Below are 20,558 nucleotides of genomic sequence, written 5' to 3' on the forward strand. Positions count from 1 at the left end.
AGACCTTAACCTGTTACAGATGCTTTATCTCCACAGGAATGAAACTTGGCCTGTTGAGCACATTCACATTCAGGCATGTAAGGAGTTACATGACTTATTTGAATATGAGTTTCAGTGTTGTAGATGTACTGTGAACCTACCATCCTGTGGTTTTTAATGGTAATAGGCTGATAGGTGGGTATACTCTAAATTGCCAGAGAAATGTGAGTGTACTCCACATGCCTGTGTATCCATTCAACTACAGCGCTGCATGCATGTTGAGAAAGTTTAAGGAGGCAAAAGAGGAAATTGTTTTGAAAATGTAACGTAATGCTGAGCTGAGAACTGGATGTGAGAGACGAGTGCAAACATGTTTACCACAGCACAGGTTATTGCATAAGCCACAAGTAAATTACAACAGAGAGAATGTTTGAGGTTGATTTTCCAGATTGGTGAGTTTTCCTTGATAACTATGGAGCCAAAAAAATACATGAGAATCCTTTATTTTATTATGTACCATCAATATCAAGGATAAATCCATATGAGAGTGATGACGTTGACCATGCTTTGCAACCTTTGCTTTGCAACCTTTGCTCTCTCTCTCTCTCTCTCTCTCTCTCTTTCTCTCTCTCTTTCACACACACACACACACACACACACACACACACACACATACACATCTGCACACAAGCAAACACACATTGCCCTAAGCCTGACAGCCCTCTCAACCATGTGAGACATGTTACACCCAATGACTCCATTGGACACTCAGAGGAACCAATGCCGTTGGAGGTTACTAAACACACACACACACACACACACACACACACACACTTGCACACACACACAATAACACATTTGTTTCTAGCTCGCTTGAAAGCTAGGGTGAGAGAACGAAGATTGAGGAGCGAAAATGGGAGTAGAAGTTGAGACGACAAGGCCAGGAGACGGTAAGGCTGCTTTGTTCCAGTTGAATTACTGTATAATATTTCCTTTTCAAACAATATAATTTGGTTTACCTATGTACTTCCCTTTTCAGGAAAAACCTTTCCGACAAAAGGAAAAAACGTCACTGTGCACTATACTGGTGAGTCAGAAGACTTACTGTATGTATGTACTGTATGTGTAAAAATATGAATGCTGACAACACATTATTTTGTTAATCTATTTATACTAATGTTTCACGTACACACATCCATTGACAAAAACACTCCTCACTCGTCCACATGTTTTAAGTGATTGTTAACATGTTAACATCTTCTATAAAATATGTTTAAGAAAACTATTAAATGATTTGCTTTTTTGAATCTTTGAATTATTTATGTAGGTAATATGTACACACGCCTTGCTTATTTTATAAACTGTAGAAATATTGTTGATGCCAAAATTCTGCCTTATTGTGTCTACTGGACAATTCAATGCTCAATTATAATGAATTTAAGATGCAACAAAATAAGTTAGTTAACATTCAGCAAGTTGGGGAGAGAACTAACATTTGTAGAGTAACTATGTGGAGAGATTAGTCATCAGCTGCTAACAAGCTGTTTTGTTTGAACAGGCACGCTGACAGATGGAACCAAGTTTGACTCCTCAAGGGACCGCGGAAAGCCGTTCACATTCAAGCTTGGAGCCGGTCAGGTGATTCGTGGCTGGGATGAAGGAGTAGCCCAGGTAAGGAGAGGTATTTTCATAGATATGCCAATTGCATATCAATCATGGAATATCAACAACATATTTCCATTTTATAACTCGGTGAATGCTGCTGTTGATCACCTCCACAGATGAGCCAAGGCCAGCAGGCCAAGCTGACCTGCTCACCGGACTATGCCTATGGCACTAGAGGGTTCGCGGGGGTCATCCCGCCCAACTCCACTCTCATCTTTGATGTGGAGCTGCTGAGCAGTGAATCCTGAAGCTTTTGTCTTCACTGTTTTTAATGCCACTCAAATTCTCAGGTGAGAGGAATGACTGTTTAAAGGTGCTATGTGTAGCATTTTTAAACATCAATATATCATTGTTGAATTAATTGTATCCTGGTGTAATTACTGTAAACAAACGAGACCACGGTCGAGACGTTTGGTAGCCTCTATCTCACGCCAGTGATATTGTTAGTGCCTCTTAGGTGACTCTCAAATCCAAGAGTGCCAAGTCGAGTTTTGTGTCCTTGTTGAGAACAATCTTCTGAAATTGTCTTGGCAAGAACAAACTTCTCAGCTGCTTGAGCACAGGGAAGCATCCTCATAGTCTGAGATGGGCTGTGGGATTGACATCGCACACAAACAATTAAAAAGCACAGTTGTTCGGACGGGATGCGTCTTTCTCGCAGTCTCACAGTGAATCTTGGGGCTTCTTTCCTTCTTAGTTCTCATCAGCCAAGTCACCATCTGATGCTTCCTCAGTTAGTAAACTTCTGGGATCTTTATCTGTCCTCCATCCATGCTTTCTTCTGTTTTTGAGTTGTTCCCTGGCTGTTAGATATGACATCAAACGCATTATGGAGGACACAAGAACACAAGAATGCAAATAGAAAAGAGATCCCTAGTGTTTCCCAAAGTTAAGACCACATTTCCCATAAACCCTGTTGCTTCCTGTTGCAAAGAGGAACCTTGCTTCCTCGGTCAAAGGTTACTGAAGAGGATAAACATGTTAAAAGTGATTATGTCCTGCTCTACCATTTGCCATTGCCAGAAACTCTGTTAGCATTAAATGTAAAATGCAGTGCAGAGGCCGGTAGAGGATGCCAACCTTGTTTGCGATGGTCTTGTTTTTTTACAGTATTTATGCTAAAGTCACAAAATGAATGTGGTAGTGATCTATTGATGGTAAAATGGCATACGTAACACCTTTAATGAGTGTTGTTTTGCAGTGCGGACAAGCTAACCGTATCTCTTTAGGAATGGATGCTAGATCTGAACGCTTGAAACAAGATAGAGCCACTCAAGAGTTCATAAGTTTAGAAGCAATAATGACCTACGATTTGAATCAGCTTTCTTTCATTTATCGTCCCCAGCTTTAGGCCTGTGGTACCATGTTTCATTAGGTGCTTATGTTCTACATGCTGAGCAAGTACAGTAATTCTGCTTTTAGCCTTTGTGATTTAATTTACACAGTCATGGTAAAAAAAGGGCGTGTACTTAAGGTTTGGTGTCTCTGCCTCTGCACCACAAACTGAATTCCTTTTTCCTTTCACTACAGGTTGACTCCTGTCTCTTGCGTAACACCCATGTCTATACTGGAGCTGCAATACTTGAATCTCCTCTCTATTTAGACACAATTTGTGTTGTGGCACTTGATATGAAACCTTTTCCTCATATTAAATTTTAAGATGTTTAGCTTTCCACGTATCACATTCCTCAGTGTATTTTATGGTAATGTTTTCTTTTTTATATATTTTTAATTTGTTTAGCATATCATCCATTCGAAATTGTATTAATTGAGGATTAAATTGTCTTGAACTAAAAACAGAGTAAATATTAGTTTCACACTGTCATGACCATCTGGCAAGAAAAAAAAAAAAAGATGCACAGGATACAGTGCAACAGTGACATTGCACGGTCAAGCATGTTGTATTGGTGCTATAATGTCAGGTTACTACAAATGCAGAATTCTGTTAGTCCAGAACTCATAGTGTATTGGCTGTGCATTTCCATGTTGCAACATTTTTTTTTTTCATTACAGATAGACAAACTTTTGTTTTTACCTAAAGTATTTCAATTGGGGACAATAAAGATTCCACTTCTCATCGCATCGTTTTTGCTTGTTTTTAGAAGCATTTTAACACATACGAACGTGGTAAAAAAGAATTGCAAGTGTCATGTGAATAAACTATTCATCTTTGACATAAGGATTATAAGGTTGCACAGTGAGCTCCCGAACAGAGGTTATGAACCACATATTGAGATTGTTTTTATTCGAATGAATTGTGTAACATGGAGGTTTGCCTACTGTGTTTATTCACTTCAAACTATTCACTATTCACTTACAAAACCTATTCACTTCAAAAGGTTTGCACTGATCTCACAACCAACTTCTTATGGTCACAGTACTTTCTTATAGGCAAATAGATAAAGGCAACTTTGTTAACACATTAAATATTCAGCTTCTTGTGCAGTTGTAACACAGACTTGTAGCACATATTTACTTTTAGATCCACACTGTGATGAAGTCTCTCCAGACAAGATTCAAAGAGCTGTGAGTTTTGCAACCCCTCCAAGTTACAGTAGTTAGCAGAGAAATGCATATGACAACTTCAGACAGGGGTGTGTGGTAAAAGCCAGGGTTGACGCCTTCTATTATTTGTCTTGGAGGGAACGCCACGTCAGGTTTAGATTAATTGTTTTCATGAAAACAGCGTTGCTGTCAAACTGGATTCTGTTCTGTAGGCTCAAGTGGATTTCAGTGCTTCATGCCAAGAGAGTTTTGAACATGTGCATACACTGATAAAATGTAGTTTGTTAGCGTACAATAGATTGACAGTGTGTCAACTGACTGATGAAGTGCAGCCAGTGACCGGTTTGTACATTTAGGCATTTGTTGTTCTTTCTGTGCAGTGTGATGTTAACTGCACATTTTGTGTCTTAGGTAAGAGAAAGCTTGAAATGCTTTCCCAGTGAAGTGCATGGAATTAGCAGGAGTGTATTTCCCTTTGGATTATCTATCTATCTATCTATCTATCTATCTATCTATCTATCTATCTATCTATCTATCAAAAGCTCATATGGTACAAACCACACATTGTAGTCATTCTTCCCTCAGTGCCCACAAATACACAGCAAAATCTGGATGTTTTCAGAGATAACAGACAAATGAAATAACCTGATGATGACACTTCGCTGTCATCATCGTTGATTTCATAAACATTATCAGGTTAATTGAGCAAGCCAACTAAACTCATCACCCTTCCACTTACAGTATAGTGGGTTTGTTTTGACCTTATGGTTCTTGATGGTACTTTTGCTATTTTTTTAAAATCAATCTCCCCTCTGGTATCCCCAGGTATCAACAGTTATGCTGTGATGTATTTGTATAGTAACCCACTATAAGAGAACAAAACTAGAATTTGTTCTTTACTGATCTACATGTTATAATTATGGTTAAAGAAAAAAAAAAAAACACAAAAACATGACTATTAGTGGCCAGTGTAAATTTTGGATATCTCCTGTTTCAAGTTGGTGGAAATTAAACAGTTTGAAGTGTTATCCACGGTTAACAAGCGACACCAAGTGGGAAAAGTCGGAATTGGAAGTCGGGACATTACTTTTGGTGCCTTCAAGTGCTCCTCGTAATCTTCCCGTTCCTTCCGGAGGTCGTAATATGACTTGTCGGCACATGCAGGTGCACTGACTCACAAATATTAACAGAACGGACCCTGCACCAAAGTAGTTTTTTCTTGGTTTTATTCTATAGCCTAAAGCAAGTGGCACAGAGCTAATTTGTGCAGCAGCGGCTGAATGAAGACAAGAAAATGTGTATCAGGGCAGGCATGTAGGCCTAATTGATTTGTTGACTAAAAGGTTGTTCATACATCATATTTACCAGCAATTGTTGATACGACTGTATCACGACTTGTCTGCTCCTTAATACCACATCTCGTCAACTCGGGTAGCATTGAAAATTCAGACTTTCCCAGTTGTACCGAACACTTTGTTCTGTCGATTGTGTGCGCTCTACGACAGCACTTGAACGCAACATTTCCACAGGCACGCACTCTTCTTGCGCGAAGGACCACTGAGCTGCAATGCTCATCACCGACAGTATTTCATCTGAGAAAACAACGCATTCTTAGGGAAATAAAAACCGAGGCATGCGTAGTCTCCGAATAATTTGAAAGCATTTTGTTTGGCATGGACATCGACACGGCAACGCACTTGAAAGTTACATCAATAATGCAGCAACTTTCCATCGTCTACTCTGCTTCTTAGTATTTAAAGTTTAGAAGAGTTGGACCTTTTTTTTGACCTGCCAACTAACCAAAGTGTGAGATTCAGCGCCAGAGCCGCAGGGGCAGTTCCACATTGCGCACATCCATGACTTTCTTTGCGCTCTTAAGTTGCATTAGGAACTGAGAGGAAGGATGGCGATGACGGTGGCAAAGATAATTCATCTTATTGCCGGGATGATGATTGTTTTCCAGTTTCAAATCAGCCACATGGAGTTCAAATCTGCCCATGGTAAGTCATGTAAAAATCATCTTTGAATCCCCAGGTGCTACAGAGTGCAGCCCACTGTGTGTTTTTATGATCATAATCTTTGGATAGGCGCACAAAAGGACAATTTAATTTAGGACCATTGCTATAAAGATACTGTAATGGGATGATAACCGTATATCATTATATAGGGCTGCAAAATTCAGTTGTATTAACATCTCATTTCTTTGCTCCATATTGTTTTTATTAACAAAAAAAAGTAGAATAGAAATTTGGGTTGGACCTATATGGGTTTTTGAAGGCTAATATTTTGGATTGAAGCTGACGATAACGATACTTTGTGCCAATATTATGTATGCAACTTTGACCGTTTTGAAAATAAATAAATAAATAAATGAATAAGTAAATAAATAAAACAAACCTAAAAGTTACAAGTATTTAGTGTTTTCCCCAGTATTTTATTCTTGTGAAAGTGGAAAAGCCTCTGAGCAGCAGCAACAGCATGTAGAACAAGGAGACACTAAAACTCTTTTAAAACCCATACCATTAAAAATGTTTAGGTGGGTCAGCAGTGTCTTAAGGCAGGGAGAGGCAGGCTTCATTCCACTTTCATTGCGGGTTTTACTGACTGTCACCCCTGTAGCTGTTGAGCATCCTCAACTCAGCAGTGGCAACATTGGCTGCTGATATCCGATATTTATTGAATCGCCAATATCGGCCTGATATAGCGGCAAACCGGTCTTACCCTAATGGAAATAGATGACTCCCAATTTTCACCTCAGCCTTAATTTCCTGAAAAAAAATCACCATGCAAATTTTAGCCCTAGCTATTGTGAAGGTATTGCACAAATCATCATTTGTTACAAATATGCCTGTTATGGAAACGCTGTGTCTAGTCTCTCCACCTCTACTTCACATCTGCACTATTATTTCCCCCAGTGCTGTTACTGAGTGAACTATATCAGAGATTATATAGTTTTACTGCGTCTTGGGGTCATCGGTCTTCTGCAGCCATGTGACAGAAATGTAGACACAACACCCACCGCTGCCCGGCCTCTTAGGCCCGGTCCTGGACCTGCTGGTGTGAAGAATGTGAGGCATCCTTTCACCCTCTGCTGTGAAGGAGGGAGTCTGGACACACTGCTGTCACTGGAAGGCAGAACGATGGGGTGACCATGCGTGTTTGCCACATGGTCCACACCGAACTGAAGAATTGTTTTTGTCCTATTGCATGCAGGGATTGGAAGATACAGCAACAGGTTTACAGATGTTTGAGATGTTCTAGAGGTTCTTCTGCACTGAAAATCCTCTTAAGAGTTTCACCAAATACACTGTAGCAGCTCAGATCCTGAGCATTTTGTGCTTGACTTCATTGTCATTGTATATCCTTCAAACACAAAAAGCTTTCCAGCTGTGAGTTTTGCAAACCCTCCGATAAGCAAACTATTTTACTGCTTTGTAACTCAGGCAGTGCTACAGATTTTTAGGTCATCGATGCATTAGAACTAAACGTCACCTCTGTGTTTTTGGTGGCCTGGTATTGTCTAGCCTCAGAATATGGACCAACTGAACACGTGAAGTTACAAAGTAGTTAGCAGAGAAATGCATGACAACTTCAGACAGTAGTCTTTGATAAAACCGAAGAATGTTGAATAGTATGCAGGAGTTGACGCCTTTAATTATTTGTCTTGGAGGGAACGCCATGTCAGGTTTAGATTTATTGCTTTCATGAAAACAATGTTGCTGTCAAACTGGTTTCTGTTCTGTAGGCTTAAGTTGATTTCAGTGCTTCATGCCAACTGGTTTACAGATGTTTGAGACGTTCTAGAGGTTCTTCTGCACTGAAAATCCTCTTAAGAGTTTCACCAAATATGCTGTAGCAGCTCAGATCCTGAGCATTTTGTGCTTGACTCCACTGTTGACCATATCGTATATCCTTCTAACACAAAAAGCTTTCCAGCAATCGTAAACACTAGAGAAGGAAACAATGTAAACTTATCCCTTCCTCTGCAATTCCTAGGGGTCTACCATACTGACGCGCAGGGGCTGGCTCCTCCAGAGGGAATATTGGATGTAAACGTAGAGAATGCCAAGCCCAGGTGGAGGAGGTGGGCGTCCAGGCCCAAGTCTGGGGCCGCTGGCTGGGCCGCTGATAAGAGGGGCCACTACAGAGACCAGCACCAGCCGGAGGACTCGGACCCTGACCTGCTGACTGAGGAGGGACACGACAACTCCTCACAGATAGTGGTAGGTTTACTGTACAGTCATAACCAGAGGTGGAAAATAACTAAGTACATCTACTCAAGCAGTGTACTTAAGTACAATTTTGAGGTACTGGCACTTTACTTGAGTATTTCCATTTTGTGAGACTTAATACTTTTACTCCACTACATTTCAGAGGGAGATATTGTACTTTTTACTCTACTACAATTATGTGACAGCTGTAGTTACTAGTCACTTTGCAGAATAAGGTTTTACATGCCTTTAATGGCTGCTGCATCCTGACAGACAGCCATGTATCATGTATGTTGGTGGTATTTTCGACAGGACATTGATCATGCCTACTATACATCTAAAATCTACGGGCCTGGAGACCCTGCCAGTAGAGAGCTGTGGGTGGACATTGATGAGATGGAGGAGGACGGCTGGAAGGTCCATGGCTTCCTGTCCAGCACCCACAGACAAGCAGAGGTATGGAATCGGTCCATGTGAAGGGACTGGACCGTCGCTGCTTTCTCACAAATTACATAGCTGCTGTAGAAGATGTACAGTATGTAAAGTGTATAGAAAGCAGGAATGGCGTCAATTCACTTTGAATTCATGGACTTTCCTGAATTTTCCTGAATTAAAAAAAATGGAAATATTTCACCATAAAAAGGTTATTATATCCAAACTATAAAGACATACATTTTGATGAAAGGTCTGTCATTATTATACAAATTGTTTTTTCCGTTTACATTTTGAAAGGATTGAAATGAAATGAGTGAGAGTGAACTGTCACTTAGTTGCATTGATTTAAATTAGTATATAATATTATATTTAAGTTGAAATGATAGATTCTGACAAGAATTTCAAATTTTTGAAGCTTTGAGCTTCATGTGTTACTGTTGCCAATGATTGTTCATTATCTTTAACACTGATAATAGTGGACTTTTACTTTTCTTTGCTTCCAGAGAGTGAATCTTTCCTTTGGCTTTCCTTTCTATGGTCATATACTAAAGGAAATCACCGTGGCAACTGGAGGTAAGTCTTGTTTTTTACGACACTATCAACATGTCGTCTTTCCCCTACTAATTGCGGTCTATTTGTGTTCAGAGTAGTTTCCAGATATTGAATCTTAACTTTTGCACATAAAGAAACATCAAAGATTATAAGCTTTTTTATTGTTTATCCTCTTAAATGAACATAAGCTACAATATATGTATATGTAGGGCCACATTAAATGAATTTAGAGTTATGTTATATGAAGAACTCATTCTAGATCAAAATGCCAAATGGAAACTTACAATTGTAAGGTCACGAAATGACTGATTGAGATGGATGTTGTGAATGTCTCTGTCCTCATAGCTGATGGTAACCTGTGTGTGTTTTCCTCTCGCAGGTTTCATTTACACTGGAGACATCATCCACCGAATGCTAACAGCCACTCAGTACATCGCCCCTCTTATGGCTAATTTTGACCCGAGCCTTTCCAAAAACTCAACTGTATTTTATTTTGATAATGGTAAGAGAGAAGGAGAAGTTAGCATGACCGACATTTTATTTGTGACTGTATGTGGATGCACACAGGCTTGTCGTGTCTCTTGGTCATGCTGTTGAATATGTGTACTGTATGTGGTTGTGTGTATACTCGATATGTTCATGGTTGTGTGTGTGTGTGTGTGTCTGTATCTTCAGGCACAGCATTGCTGGTGCAGTGGAACCGCGTCCATCTGCAAGACAGCTTCAGTCGGGGAAGTTTCACCTTCCAGGCCGGTCTGCACAGCGACGGACGGATTGTCTTTGCCTACAAAGAGGTGACGTTTCTTCTCTCCTTCATCTTCATCTCCATCTTTCAACGGGAAATGAGTTCAATCTGGAAGTTCCTTTTTTTTTCATAGATTCCCATCGACATCGAGGACATCAGTGCCGAGAATCATCCGGTCAAAGTCGGCCTGTCGGACGCTTTCGTGGTGCTTCATGAGATAGAGCAGATCCCCAGTGAGTGGCAGATTAATCTTATCTATGTTTGATTCATGTCACTGCTGTTGGCTGAACCTCCAAAATGTGACTCTCCAAACTTTTATCAAAGAAAATCAACCTTATCTCTAGATTTGTGACCATGTCTTTTTCAGTTTATAAAATAGGTTTTTAAAGGTCTTCATACGCCCACGGGTCATAACATTTTCCCAACCCAGAGAGAACTATGCAATCCTTCAATTCAAGTAAACACAAAAATCAGTAAAAAATGTTGTGACAGTGTTTTGTGACAAAGACTTGAGCTCTCCCCACTGTTGACAGTCATATTTTTTGTGCCATGCTTCAGATGTTCGTCGGAGGACCATCTATGAGTATCACAAAGTTGACATCCTTAAGTCCAAAATCTCCAACTCTACAGCCGTCGAGATGCTACCTCTCCCTAGTAAGTTAATCCTACTTACAGTATAGATACACATAGTGAGGTGAAGCTGAGCGGGGAAACCACACACACTCCTCCCCTAGTCATAGATTCTCATATTTTTAGTCAGTAAACCTAATCTAAACATCCATTTTGTATTTTTGTTAGCCTGTCACCCATTTCGCCTGGTCAACCTTTGATTATTTGGCTGTCGCTGCTTACAACACACCGTAAAAGTATAAGAACGTTTGCAAGTTAGCTGTACCCTGCAGGATGGCCTGTGTATAAGCATATAAGGTTTTCAAGGGTTTCCACAAGCAGGCCGTCTCTTCCTCCACACTCTTCACTAAGCCCGTCGTATTTCTTTATTCTCAGCATGTCTCCAGTTCTCCAGCTGTGGTCCATGTGTCACTTCTCAGATTGGATTTAACTGCAGCTGGTGCAGTCGGCTGCAAAGGTAAAGAACAATCTGAAGTTTAAATTCAGTCAAGGACTTCATGGTGTTGTGATTGAGATATTTGGCACGCGACAAGTCAGGGATGGGAATATAAGTTGCACTTAAGTCTCATACAGTTGACCTTAAACATGACTTCAGACTTGACTTGGACTCTAGATTAGTGACTCGTGAACAATGAGTATCTGTAAAAGAATAGCATTGCTGCACTGTATAAAATGTTTGCAGTGTTTTTTTCTATTTAGATTGCACATGACTATGATGTATCTAAACGTCACTCAGATGCGTGGTTCCGACAAACAGCAGCATGGCATCAGCTGCAGAGACATCTATAATAGCATTAGGTTACAAAGACTTAAAAACTCATTGTTTTTTTTTTTCATATTGCAGGCAGTATAAAGTAAGTGATCATGTACACTTGTGGTTTCTATGCCTTCATTAAGGTTACATTATCATTTTACCTAACCAATGCGTGATATACGAATAGATAAATAAGACATTAATGTAACTAGCCGGCTGTAAATAAGTATGAGAAATAAGAAATAACCATGAGGTAGTTTAAGCAGACTATCTGAGACTTGACTCAGACTCATGATCAAAGGGAGACTTGACTTGGACTTGCATTAAGTGACTTGTGAATATCTCGGTCACAAATATATATGTTTGTACAGTATCTGTGGCTAAGTATTAAGCCTGTGACAGCGGCTCCACTGTTCTCTTCTACACAATGACAATATTTACTTCCCTTGTCAGATGCTCCAGCGGCTTTGATCGTAATCGGCAGGATTGGGTTGACCTCGGCTGTCCGGAGGAGGTGCTTATCATTTTGCATCAAACTGCAGGAGTTCAACTGTAATAGAACTGAGCAGAACCTAAATTGATGTTCCTCTTGCAGAGAAGGGACCCGAGGTGCGTCCGAACGACGAACATCACAACAAACGCCACATCTCCCCACCTCACACACACGACCACTCCGGTCATGTCGACCACAGAGCAGCAGAGGACGTCCAGCACCGCCTCCGCCCCCGTTAGCAACATCTCCACTGCCACCAACCCCCCGACACGCAGCAGCACAAGCAGAAGAACAGCATCCACTCCCCGGCCCGCTACCAGCAAACCTACAGAGGGTTCGTACTCTACAGTAATTTGTAGTGAATGTTTTTATCGTTTTATCAAATTATCCACTTATAATATGGTCTTCAAGTCCCCATTAAGTCCCCATTCCTTTTCCTTCCTAGGAACCAGTGTATCTTAAATGTGACCATGCTGCACCAGGAGATGTATCAAAAACTCCAACCAATAAAACATCACAGATTTTTGAACAGTCCCATCCCTCCCATCAAATAAAACTGCCTTTCTCTCCCTAACTGATTTCCCATTGGATTCCCATTTAGATTTTTGAATGTAAAGAATGTAAAGATGCAGTACAGATGCTGTTTCACGGGTCTTTAAAGACCCCATGAAACGGCATCTTTACTTCCTTGATTTGATGTAAAACAGGACGCTGTCAAACAGGATGTTGGGGCGGGACATAACGCAGTTAGGGATCATTCAAAAGTCTGAACCAGTGGAATATCAGTTTGGGAGAGAAAGTCAGGTTTATTTGATGAGAGGGGCGGAAGGGCGGGATAGTTCAAAAATCTGTGATGGTTTTATTGGTTGGCATTTATATTTCCGCCTACTGGTGCAGCATGAGGTCACCATTAAACATACTTACTTTTCCAGGAAGTAAAAGTAATGGGAGTTCGCTTCATGGGGATTTTAAGACTCCGATACAAATAGAATACTACTCTTCACCAAGTCTCCCTGTTTGATAGTTTTACATCAATACATTTCAGTTTCCGTGTTGACTGTTTTGATTCGTGCTTCGAACAACACAGTCATTCCCCAGTTTCGACCCATTACAGTGCGGGGTAGGGCTAATGTCATTATCATCTCATGAATTAGTGCTTGTTGTCGCTGCATGGTATCCAGGCTGAAGGTATTCGGTGAGGCTTTTGGAGGCCTGACAGTTTGAGGGTCAAGTGGTCAGCTATTTCCCAGCCCTCTGTTAGCTCATAGCTGAGCGTATACAACGGCATGTTAAATACTACATACTGTCCTCAGCTACTGAAGGATGACTATATATGTGTATCACTCTGTGTCTTGGTTGGGTCAAAATATGGGAGGGATGTACAGTATTTTTGGCTGGAGGAGCTACTGTATGTAGGCTGAGCGGCCCGACAGTTTGTTTTGACATGAGCTCTTTCTTAGAATAACTAGAGTTAATTTTTCCTGAGAAGTCTGAAAGGCCACTCATGCTTAAATAAGGCATATGTCATGTAATTTAGATTAGTCTGTGTTGTTTTTTTCTCCTTTTAGATGGCACAAAGATCTCTTTGCACATCAATGAAGCACGTAAGTCATTCTTGTTCACCTATGTTTGTCGCTTTTGTATGTAATGGTTCTGAAAAATACGTTTGCAGTGTTGCAATGATCAGTATGAAATGTTTTTGTTTTGCGTAATTCTGACATAATTTTAATTCTTGTCAAGTCAACTTTTTTGTCATAATTGATAATTGAAGTTTTAATACTATTAAGTATTAAAAATCACTGAGTCTCACCATCACCCCTTTACAGCAGCAGAGGTGGAAAGCACCGAGGAGACGGAGGAGCGACTGCAGACTGGTCTCCTAGTGGGCATCGTCCTGGTGATGGTCGTCATGGCAACAGCGGTCCTTCTGTCTGTCTACATGTACAACCACCCCACCTCCAGCGCCAGCCTCTTCTTCATGGAGGTCGGTTACACCTCGCTGCTAGTAGCTCTGCACTAACCTGCCTCAGTTTGAATCACCAGTTAAAGGCGCATAAAGTAAGTTTATCGACCTCTAGTGGCGACCAGTAGGAACTGCAACAACATGGGCGGGGAGTTATAGTTCCTAAACAAGAGTACGGGGCAGAAAGTGAGTTTGGAAAGCCAGAAATCCCAAAGAAATAGTTGAGTCATTGGTATTTCTCAACAATCCTATCAATCCCCCACAGATATATTATGGTCATTCTGTGCTAGGGGGCAGTAAAAATCTTACTTATTGCCCCTTTAAGATCTGGTTTAGTAATTCAGTAATATGGAAATAGTTCATTATATTACCTGAAATGAAATTCCCCCAGTAATTTATCCATCCTTCCATGCATAAACCTGCCTGTCCATTCATTTTCTGTAAATCTGCTTCACCCCCTTCCCCCCCACAGCGGCGCCCCACCCGCTGGCCCATCATGAAGTTTCGGCGGGGCTCCGGCAACCCTTCCTACGCCGAGGTGGAGGCTGCCGGCCAGGAGAAGGACGGCGCGGTGGTCATAGACCCCAAACAGGATTTCATCATATCAGGCAGAAGAGAGAGTGACCAGAAAGAAGGGTTCATAGTTCCAGATCAGAGGGAGCGCTTCCTGGTTTCAGAGAGCTCCTGACCAGAACTACATATCCCAGAAGGCTTTGGGATAGAGCTGGTTCTCTATGTGAGGAAGGGTTCCTTCCTTGAATGCTGAGACATTTTTTTTTCTATTCAGCTGTTGCTCAGGTTTACTCTAAGGACCGAATTCGAGCATTCAGAGAGGAAAACGTCAAACCTCTGTGAGGAAATGGTATGTTAAGTTTAATTTTTAAATTTTACTGATGGACTTGGCTGCAGCAGTGTGGCTGCATGTTTGCATTTTCTTGTCAAGCCATAGGAAATTTTTCAAATGGCGTAAAGCTGTGCGAATGGAGAAAAATCCTCTTGTCTAACGGCAAGTATGTGTGAAGACGCAAACGTCACAGAGCAAAAAAATAGATGAAAACTTGTGTTTGCTGCAGCGTCATAAAGAGCAAGAGGTGACGCTGTTCAGAGTTTGTTTTGAGTTCATCTCTCCCAAAGGCGGCTGTGATTTTCCAGAACTCTTATGTGTCGTTCCCACACCTCCTTCACAAGGAGGAATGTCATATTCGGGTGTCATTTCCTCATCTCAAAAATACAGACGAAATTCCTCACCACGACACCCACCTTCATCGGCCCCGAGGGGGCGAGCGGGGCGCAGACGGATTTCAGTGCTGTTTATCCCAGTGCATGATATATTCTCACAGTGGAACAAATGTTTGTGACTTTGGGAATGCTTCTTTTTTTATTTATTATCTGCAGTTAATTGGAATAAAAGCATAAAAATGTGAAGAATTTACTGATTGGTTTACTGTACATCAAATAAGACCTAACAACCATGGAGCTTGATGTAAAATTGTATGTTTGCCTCAAAATACAGTTATGTATTATTCATAGTCAATAGTTAATCAATATTTGGCAGAACAACAAATTACTAAGTGAAGACATGACAGTTTTTGCAATATTTTTTCTACTGTGCTATAATTGTTCCCATGTATGACAGCTCTGATCTGTTTATTTTTTAATAACGTACAGTGAATATATTATTATTAATCACAGGTTCCATCCAATAGCTGTACTGCTTGTTTATGTGGCTGATAATACCATTGTCTTCTCAGTCATTGTACAGCATTTATATGGCTTTATTCATCAACAAGTTCAATGGTCAACGAACTAACAAATTGTTTCACTCAATGGCATAGTTAAGATAAACACTCTATACAAAAGTATTTTATTTTAAACATTTAACAATTTATTTTTACACATATAAGGTACTAATTTCACCACTTCTATCTCACTGTTCGGAAATCAGTCTTGTCCACGTATGGAATATCAAATACTCAAATTTTAGTAATTTTCCTGTTCTTATGTGAGCTGATTTATCTGATCCTAGAGTTGAACAAGGCCATGACACCCTTCAAAACCTCAGAAGAAATTTTCAAAAATGCACAGTCATCAATCTGGAAATAAATAATTAGTTTTTTTTCTAAATTCCTGAAAAGTTGACATTTGAAGAATCTGAGGTTTTTCTCCACCAGCAGTGATATACAGCACAAAAACAGAGAACACACATAGTACTGTCCCGTATTCTCTGAGGTGCGGCGTAGTTGAATGTAGTGTGAAATTAAGGCAAAGAGCACCCGTCCAGCTGGATCACTTAGAGCGGCCTGTAGGCTGCAGAGTCCCAGGATCAAGGCACTGCTGTGGTGGAGGAGACTGCGAAGGTCCTGGTTGGCTCGTCACATGGCACCAGTCAACCCGGCTTACGGTTCTTTGTCTTCTGAGACACAATGGGACAAAGAAAATGATGCATTCATTTTTAATTCAAATACAGAATGATTAGGAGCTGTAAAAAATAAGACGCAGACCTCAGCTGAATAGTACTTATTAGTACTAGCAGTTCTTAAGTAGTTCTTATTAGATGTGTGGGGTTTACCTGGGACATGTCATAGTGTCAGTAGGCTGTTATTCACAGAAAAGTCCACTAAATTGACTTTCAAATGCTTTCTTGTGATCATTAAAACAATCTGTTTTGGGTGTGACACACCCATGTGGTACTCTGCAGGTTAAAACAATGCTATTAGTAATTTTGTAATTTTGTTTTCATCCCTACTATGGAGAACTTGATAGTAGGCATGGGACGATATGCAAATGAAATTCACAATTCTATACAACCACGATGCGATGTAATAAATAAAAGTTCAATGACAACAAAGTCTGACTGTGCAGAATTCTGCTTGTTCCTGAGCCACAAACCCTTCTAGCAATAGCATTGGCTTACTAGACTGTAAACAACAATTTAAAAACGTCATTACAAAGTACAAGTAATATAATTTGGGTGGAGAGGTTGTGAAATTGTGATGGGCAAGCCGTCTCATTTGTGATTACTACAGCAGAATAAAATGGAGCTAATATTGCAGTTAATTTTTCTGCCCCACGATACGTATTGTCACATTTTTGTATTGCGATATATTGAATTTCGATATATCCCATCCCTACTTGATAGTATTTGAGCAGGGTCTGCACAGGCTCTGAAGTAAAGTCAAAACATCAGTTTGTGGTGAAGTAATAGCACAAAGAGTCTCTTACCTTTCACAGGTGGGGCAGGTAATCTCCTCCTCAGTTGTCTTGATGAGTCGAGGGTGATGGGCTGCAAAGAGAAGCACAGGAAGAGCATCGTTTCTTAAGTGCCAGCATAGACATTCTGATTGTTATACACTGTTGGCATAAGATGTATAATCATGCACTGTAGTACCGTACCATGACCGGTATGGTCCTGGCCTTAGTGAAGCGTGACTGTGGGTCCACATTGAGGCCTGCGCTCTTCAACGCAGCAATCCTGGCCGAGATGTCCGATATCTACAGCACCGACAGCACAGTGACACAAGTGAAACATGTCGTCCCCCACAAATGATCATCATCAGCATCATCCCTCAAAGTCTCATCAAAACCAGACTGATGGTGTAGCAGTTATGGCCTTTCAGATTTTGAAATTTTGACCTTTAATTGTAGTGCCTTCATCAGCCCAATTAGTGTAATGTTTTTAAACACCAGAACACAGTGGCAAAATGCATCATTCCTCCAAGTTTCATCAAAATTGGGCCAGTGGTGTCTGAAAGAGTCAGTGTAGTTAAGGATAGCTGGATGTGTGTAAGAATTTTCTTGTTAATTGGACTTGCGGTGTGAGTTAGGGCCTTTCAAAGTTTGACATTTTGGCCTTTAATTATGGCGTCCCCATGAGGCTAATCAGTGGGTTTTTTTTAACAGCAGAACACAGTGCCAAGATGCATCATTCAAAATTGGACCAGTGGTGTCTTGAAGAAATTTTAATTATGGCACCCCCCATCAGGCCAATCAATATAATTTTTTAAAATGCTGGATCACAGTGCGAAGATGCATCATCCCTCCAGATTTTACCAAATTTCGAGTTATGGCACCACATTTTTCACTAAACTTCTCAGGTAGTAACAGTAGAGTAGAACTGTGGGCAATTTTTTTCTTCATTGAGACTGCAGAAGGCTGAGGGGGATACAGAGTAGGAAAATCAAGGAAAGAAAGTTCTGCTTGGGTTCAGACCTTGGCCAGCAGGGCTACATTTTAAACACCACACCATCTATGAGATAGTATTATTTATTATATACTTATAGTATTATTTATCACGCTGTGGGAAATTCCTTTAACTTTGCAACACCAGACATGATAGAAAACAAGCAGGACACGGCTCCCATAGATGACTGAGTTATGTAGGTCTATAAATAAGCGGTAGAACATGTTTAGGACCCTTTATATGCCTCTTTCAGCTCTAAAGATGGGTGCCATCCAGCCCAAACCCACCTGTAGCTCAGACTGTTGAACCTTGGCAGCTGCTGATGCCACCTGCTCCTCCAGGAAGGACAGCTCGCAGTCGGACGTGGCGCCGCTGATGCCCCTGGCGCACTCCTCCAGGTCGCTCAGCTCCGCCTCCAGGCCGTACACTGCGCCAGCTGCCACATACACCTGGAGCACGGCCAGGTCAACACAAATGAAGAGTTTCACTTGTGGATTATTACTGAAATCATTAGGTATTTACATGGAAGCTCTTTTCCCTGCTTCATATTCATACAGTTACACACATCCACGCCCAGTAGAAAGAGTTAAGTGCCTTGCTCAAGGACACATAAACAGTGGTTGCTGAGGCAGTGGAGCACATTACTCTTTCTCTCTCCCCTTCCACATTTTCCCAGCCGGACTGGTGACTTTGTGGTCACAAGCCGTCTTCTGTAACATCTAGGCTACCACAGCCACAAAACCATAACATTTCATATGATATAATCAGTTGTTTTTTTGTGAAATTATAAAAAGTGAACATCAAGCAAATTCCAGAATGGATTTATTTTATTGTGGAATTAAACCCTTCAATTATACAATACAATACTGTACATATTATACTGCAGTAGTAAGTTATAGGACATATTAAACTCTGCAGCATTACATCAGAGCTAAAATTTAAATGCTAAATATTCATATATTTATTTTTTTGCACTCACGTATTTAAATGTACAACTTCCAGGCTTCAAAATCTTCTTTCTTAATAATCTTTATACTATGGAACCCAAAAGACATAAATCGAACATTGCACTTTTATTTAAACCTATTGGCTAGGCTCAAATTATACTTAAATTATACTACTAGGCTACTGTATACTATTGTTGCACTTATCGTAAATCACTCTGGATAACAGCTACAGGTAATCGACTTAAATCAAGTTCTTTTAACAAACAGTGTCCTCATAAACTGCAATGTAAATTAAATGTCAAAAGTGAAATGAAGCTGAACTCACATTCTCCTCCAGTCTGGAGAACTGTTGGTCCAGCTTGTTGGGGTCGGTGTTGGGGGGCAGTGAGGGGCCGGAGGGTCGGGGGCCGCTGCATCCCCCCTCCACCCCCTGCAGCAGCTCCTCGGTGGCATTCAGCACCTTCAGCACCTCAGTGGTAATGCTGCGCAGGGACACCGCTGAGTACCTCTACAGCGCACACACACACACACACACACACACACACACACACACACACACACACAGGCAAGCACACATACACATGCCAAGATACATTAAAGCCCATACAAGTTAGGGTTCAACAGATATGTTTTTTTGAAGATTGATACTATTATTTTTGTGCTGAAGCTGCAGATATCTTTCAATTTGAACATTTTCATGTCCAAAAATTACAACAATTCAGTGTTCTTCCCAGAATTTTATCCTTCTTAGGGGGAAATCCTCTGAAACAGCATTCATATCATCATGGGACACACTCACATGGGAAAGTCTCCTTTGAAACCCATTCTAATAAAATGATTTGAAGGTTTGCCTATTCAATGGAAGGGGAATCTCAGGGATACATCGCTACCTTAAAAGAAGAATAAAAACAAACATTTAACAATTAAATTAAAAAATAAAATGTACAAAGAAAATAAAATGTCATTGCAGGTTTTACAGGTTTTTTTTATGTAGCTGTGGACAGGGAGGAACCTCCATCATGTCAGCGGTGGACGACATGACTGGTTGATATTGAATAGAAAGCCAATATCTGCCTGATATATTGGAAAACCACACATAATACAAATTCTGTGTAGATACATACATGGAAAAATACAGTGTATTGAAAATAGAAAAGACAAAATGAGATATAAAGTCACATGAAAATAATGAGAGGAAAAAGTAGGTGAAAAGATCGAGTAAGATGGGAGGTGCAGTTGTATCTTTAATGGCAATCACAGCCTTCATTTTCTACCATGCTGCCTTGCCAAAGCAAAACAAGAAGTGTTCATTCTCACCTGCTCTAGCAGAGTTGATATAAACTGTATTGTTTTGTCTAGCTCCGCATCCCTATCCTAGTGCGCAGAGAAAAAGAGCAGAAAAGAAGGAAGTAGAGGATAGATAGAGAGGGAGAAGAAAAGCGGCATCAAGCAGAGTGTTAGTCGTTAGCGGTTACTTGCATTGCAGAAAGCATCTGAAG

General features: G+C 40.6%; 3 protein-coding genes across 7 annotated transcripts in view; 2 read left to right on the plus strand and 1 right to left on the minus strand.

The window, feature by feature from the left end:
* The first annotated feature begins 796 nt into the window (after positions 1–796).
* Positions 797–3,721, plus strand: LOC139930368 (peptidyl-prolyl cis-trans isomerase Fkbp12-like). Its single transcript, XM_071923525.2, has 5 exons — positions 797–929; positions 1,019–1,066; positions 1,538–1,650; positions 1,761–1,934; positions 3,175–3,721. Exons 1-4 carry the CDS (start codon positions 893–895, stop codon positions 1,890–1,892), a joined length of 330 nt encoding a protein of 109 aa, XP_071779626.2. The 5' UTR covers positions 797–892; the 3' UTR covers positions 1,893–1,934; positions 3,175–3,721.
* A 4,617-nt stretch (positions 3,722–8,338) lies between these two features.
* plxdc2a (plexin domain containing 2a) lies at positions 8,339–15,360 on the plus strand. Of its 2 annotated transcripts, none has more exons than XM_071923526.2 (13): positions 8,339–8,372; positions 8,673–8,816; positions 9,299–9,368; positions 9,727–9,849; positions 10,023–10,141; positions 10,226–10,325; positions 10,651–10,746; positions 11,098–11,179; positions 11,930–11,990; positions 12,072–12,303; positions 13,538–13,573; positions 13,796–13,953; positions 14,405–15,360. In XM_071923526.2, the coding sequence occupies exons 2-13, from the start codon at positions 8,757–8,759 to the stop codon at positions 14,618–14,620; spliced, it is 1,353 nt and encodes a 450-aa protein (XP_071779627.1). In that variant the 5' UTR covers positions 8,339–8,372; positions 8,673–8,756; the 3' UTR covers positions 14,621–15,360. The 2 variants fall into 2 exon arrangements, with proteins under 2 accessions (XP_071779627.1, XP_078144089.1); XM_078287963.1 differs by having other exon boundaries at positions 13,796–14,027; positions 14,405–14,459.
* Positions 15,361–15,686: 326 nt separating this feature from the next.
* Positions 15,687–20,558, minus strand: part of myripa (myosin VIIA and Rab interacting protein a) — a 28,884-nt gene continuing 24,012 nt past the window's right edge. For 3 of the 4 annotated variants that reach the window (XM_078287962.1, XM_071923529.2, XM_071923527.2), the window contains exons 12-16: positions 19,385–19,567; positions 18,400–18,561; positions 17,326–17,424; positions 17,155–17,215; positions 15,687–16,345 (exon numbers count right to left, since the gene is read on the minus strand). In XM_078287962.1, coding sequence (XP_078144088.1) covers positions 16,329–16,345; positions 17,155–17,215; positions 17,326–17,424; positions 18,400–18,561; positions 19,385–19,567 — 522 coding nt within the window. In that variant the 3' untranslated portion in view covers positions 15,687–16,328. The remainder of the gene's footprint in view (positions 16,346–17,154; positions 17,216–17,325; positions 17,425–18,399; positions 18,562–19,384; positions 19,568–20,558) is intronic. The other variant, XM_071923528.2, reaches the window with a different exon arrangement.

This window comes from Centroberyx gerrardi, chromosome 13 (genome assembly GCF_048128805.1).
Source record: "Centroberyx gerrardi isolate f3 chromosome 13, fCenGer3.hap1.cur.20231027, whole genome shotgun sequence".
Classification (NCBI taxonomy): Eukaryota; Metazoa; Chordata; class Actinopteri; order Beryciformes; family Berycidae; genus Centroberyx; species Centroberyx gerrardi.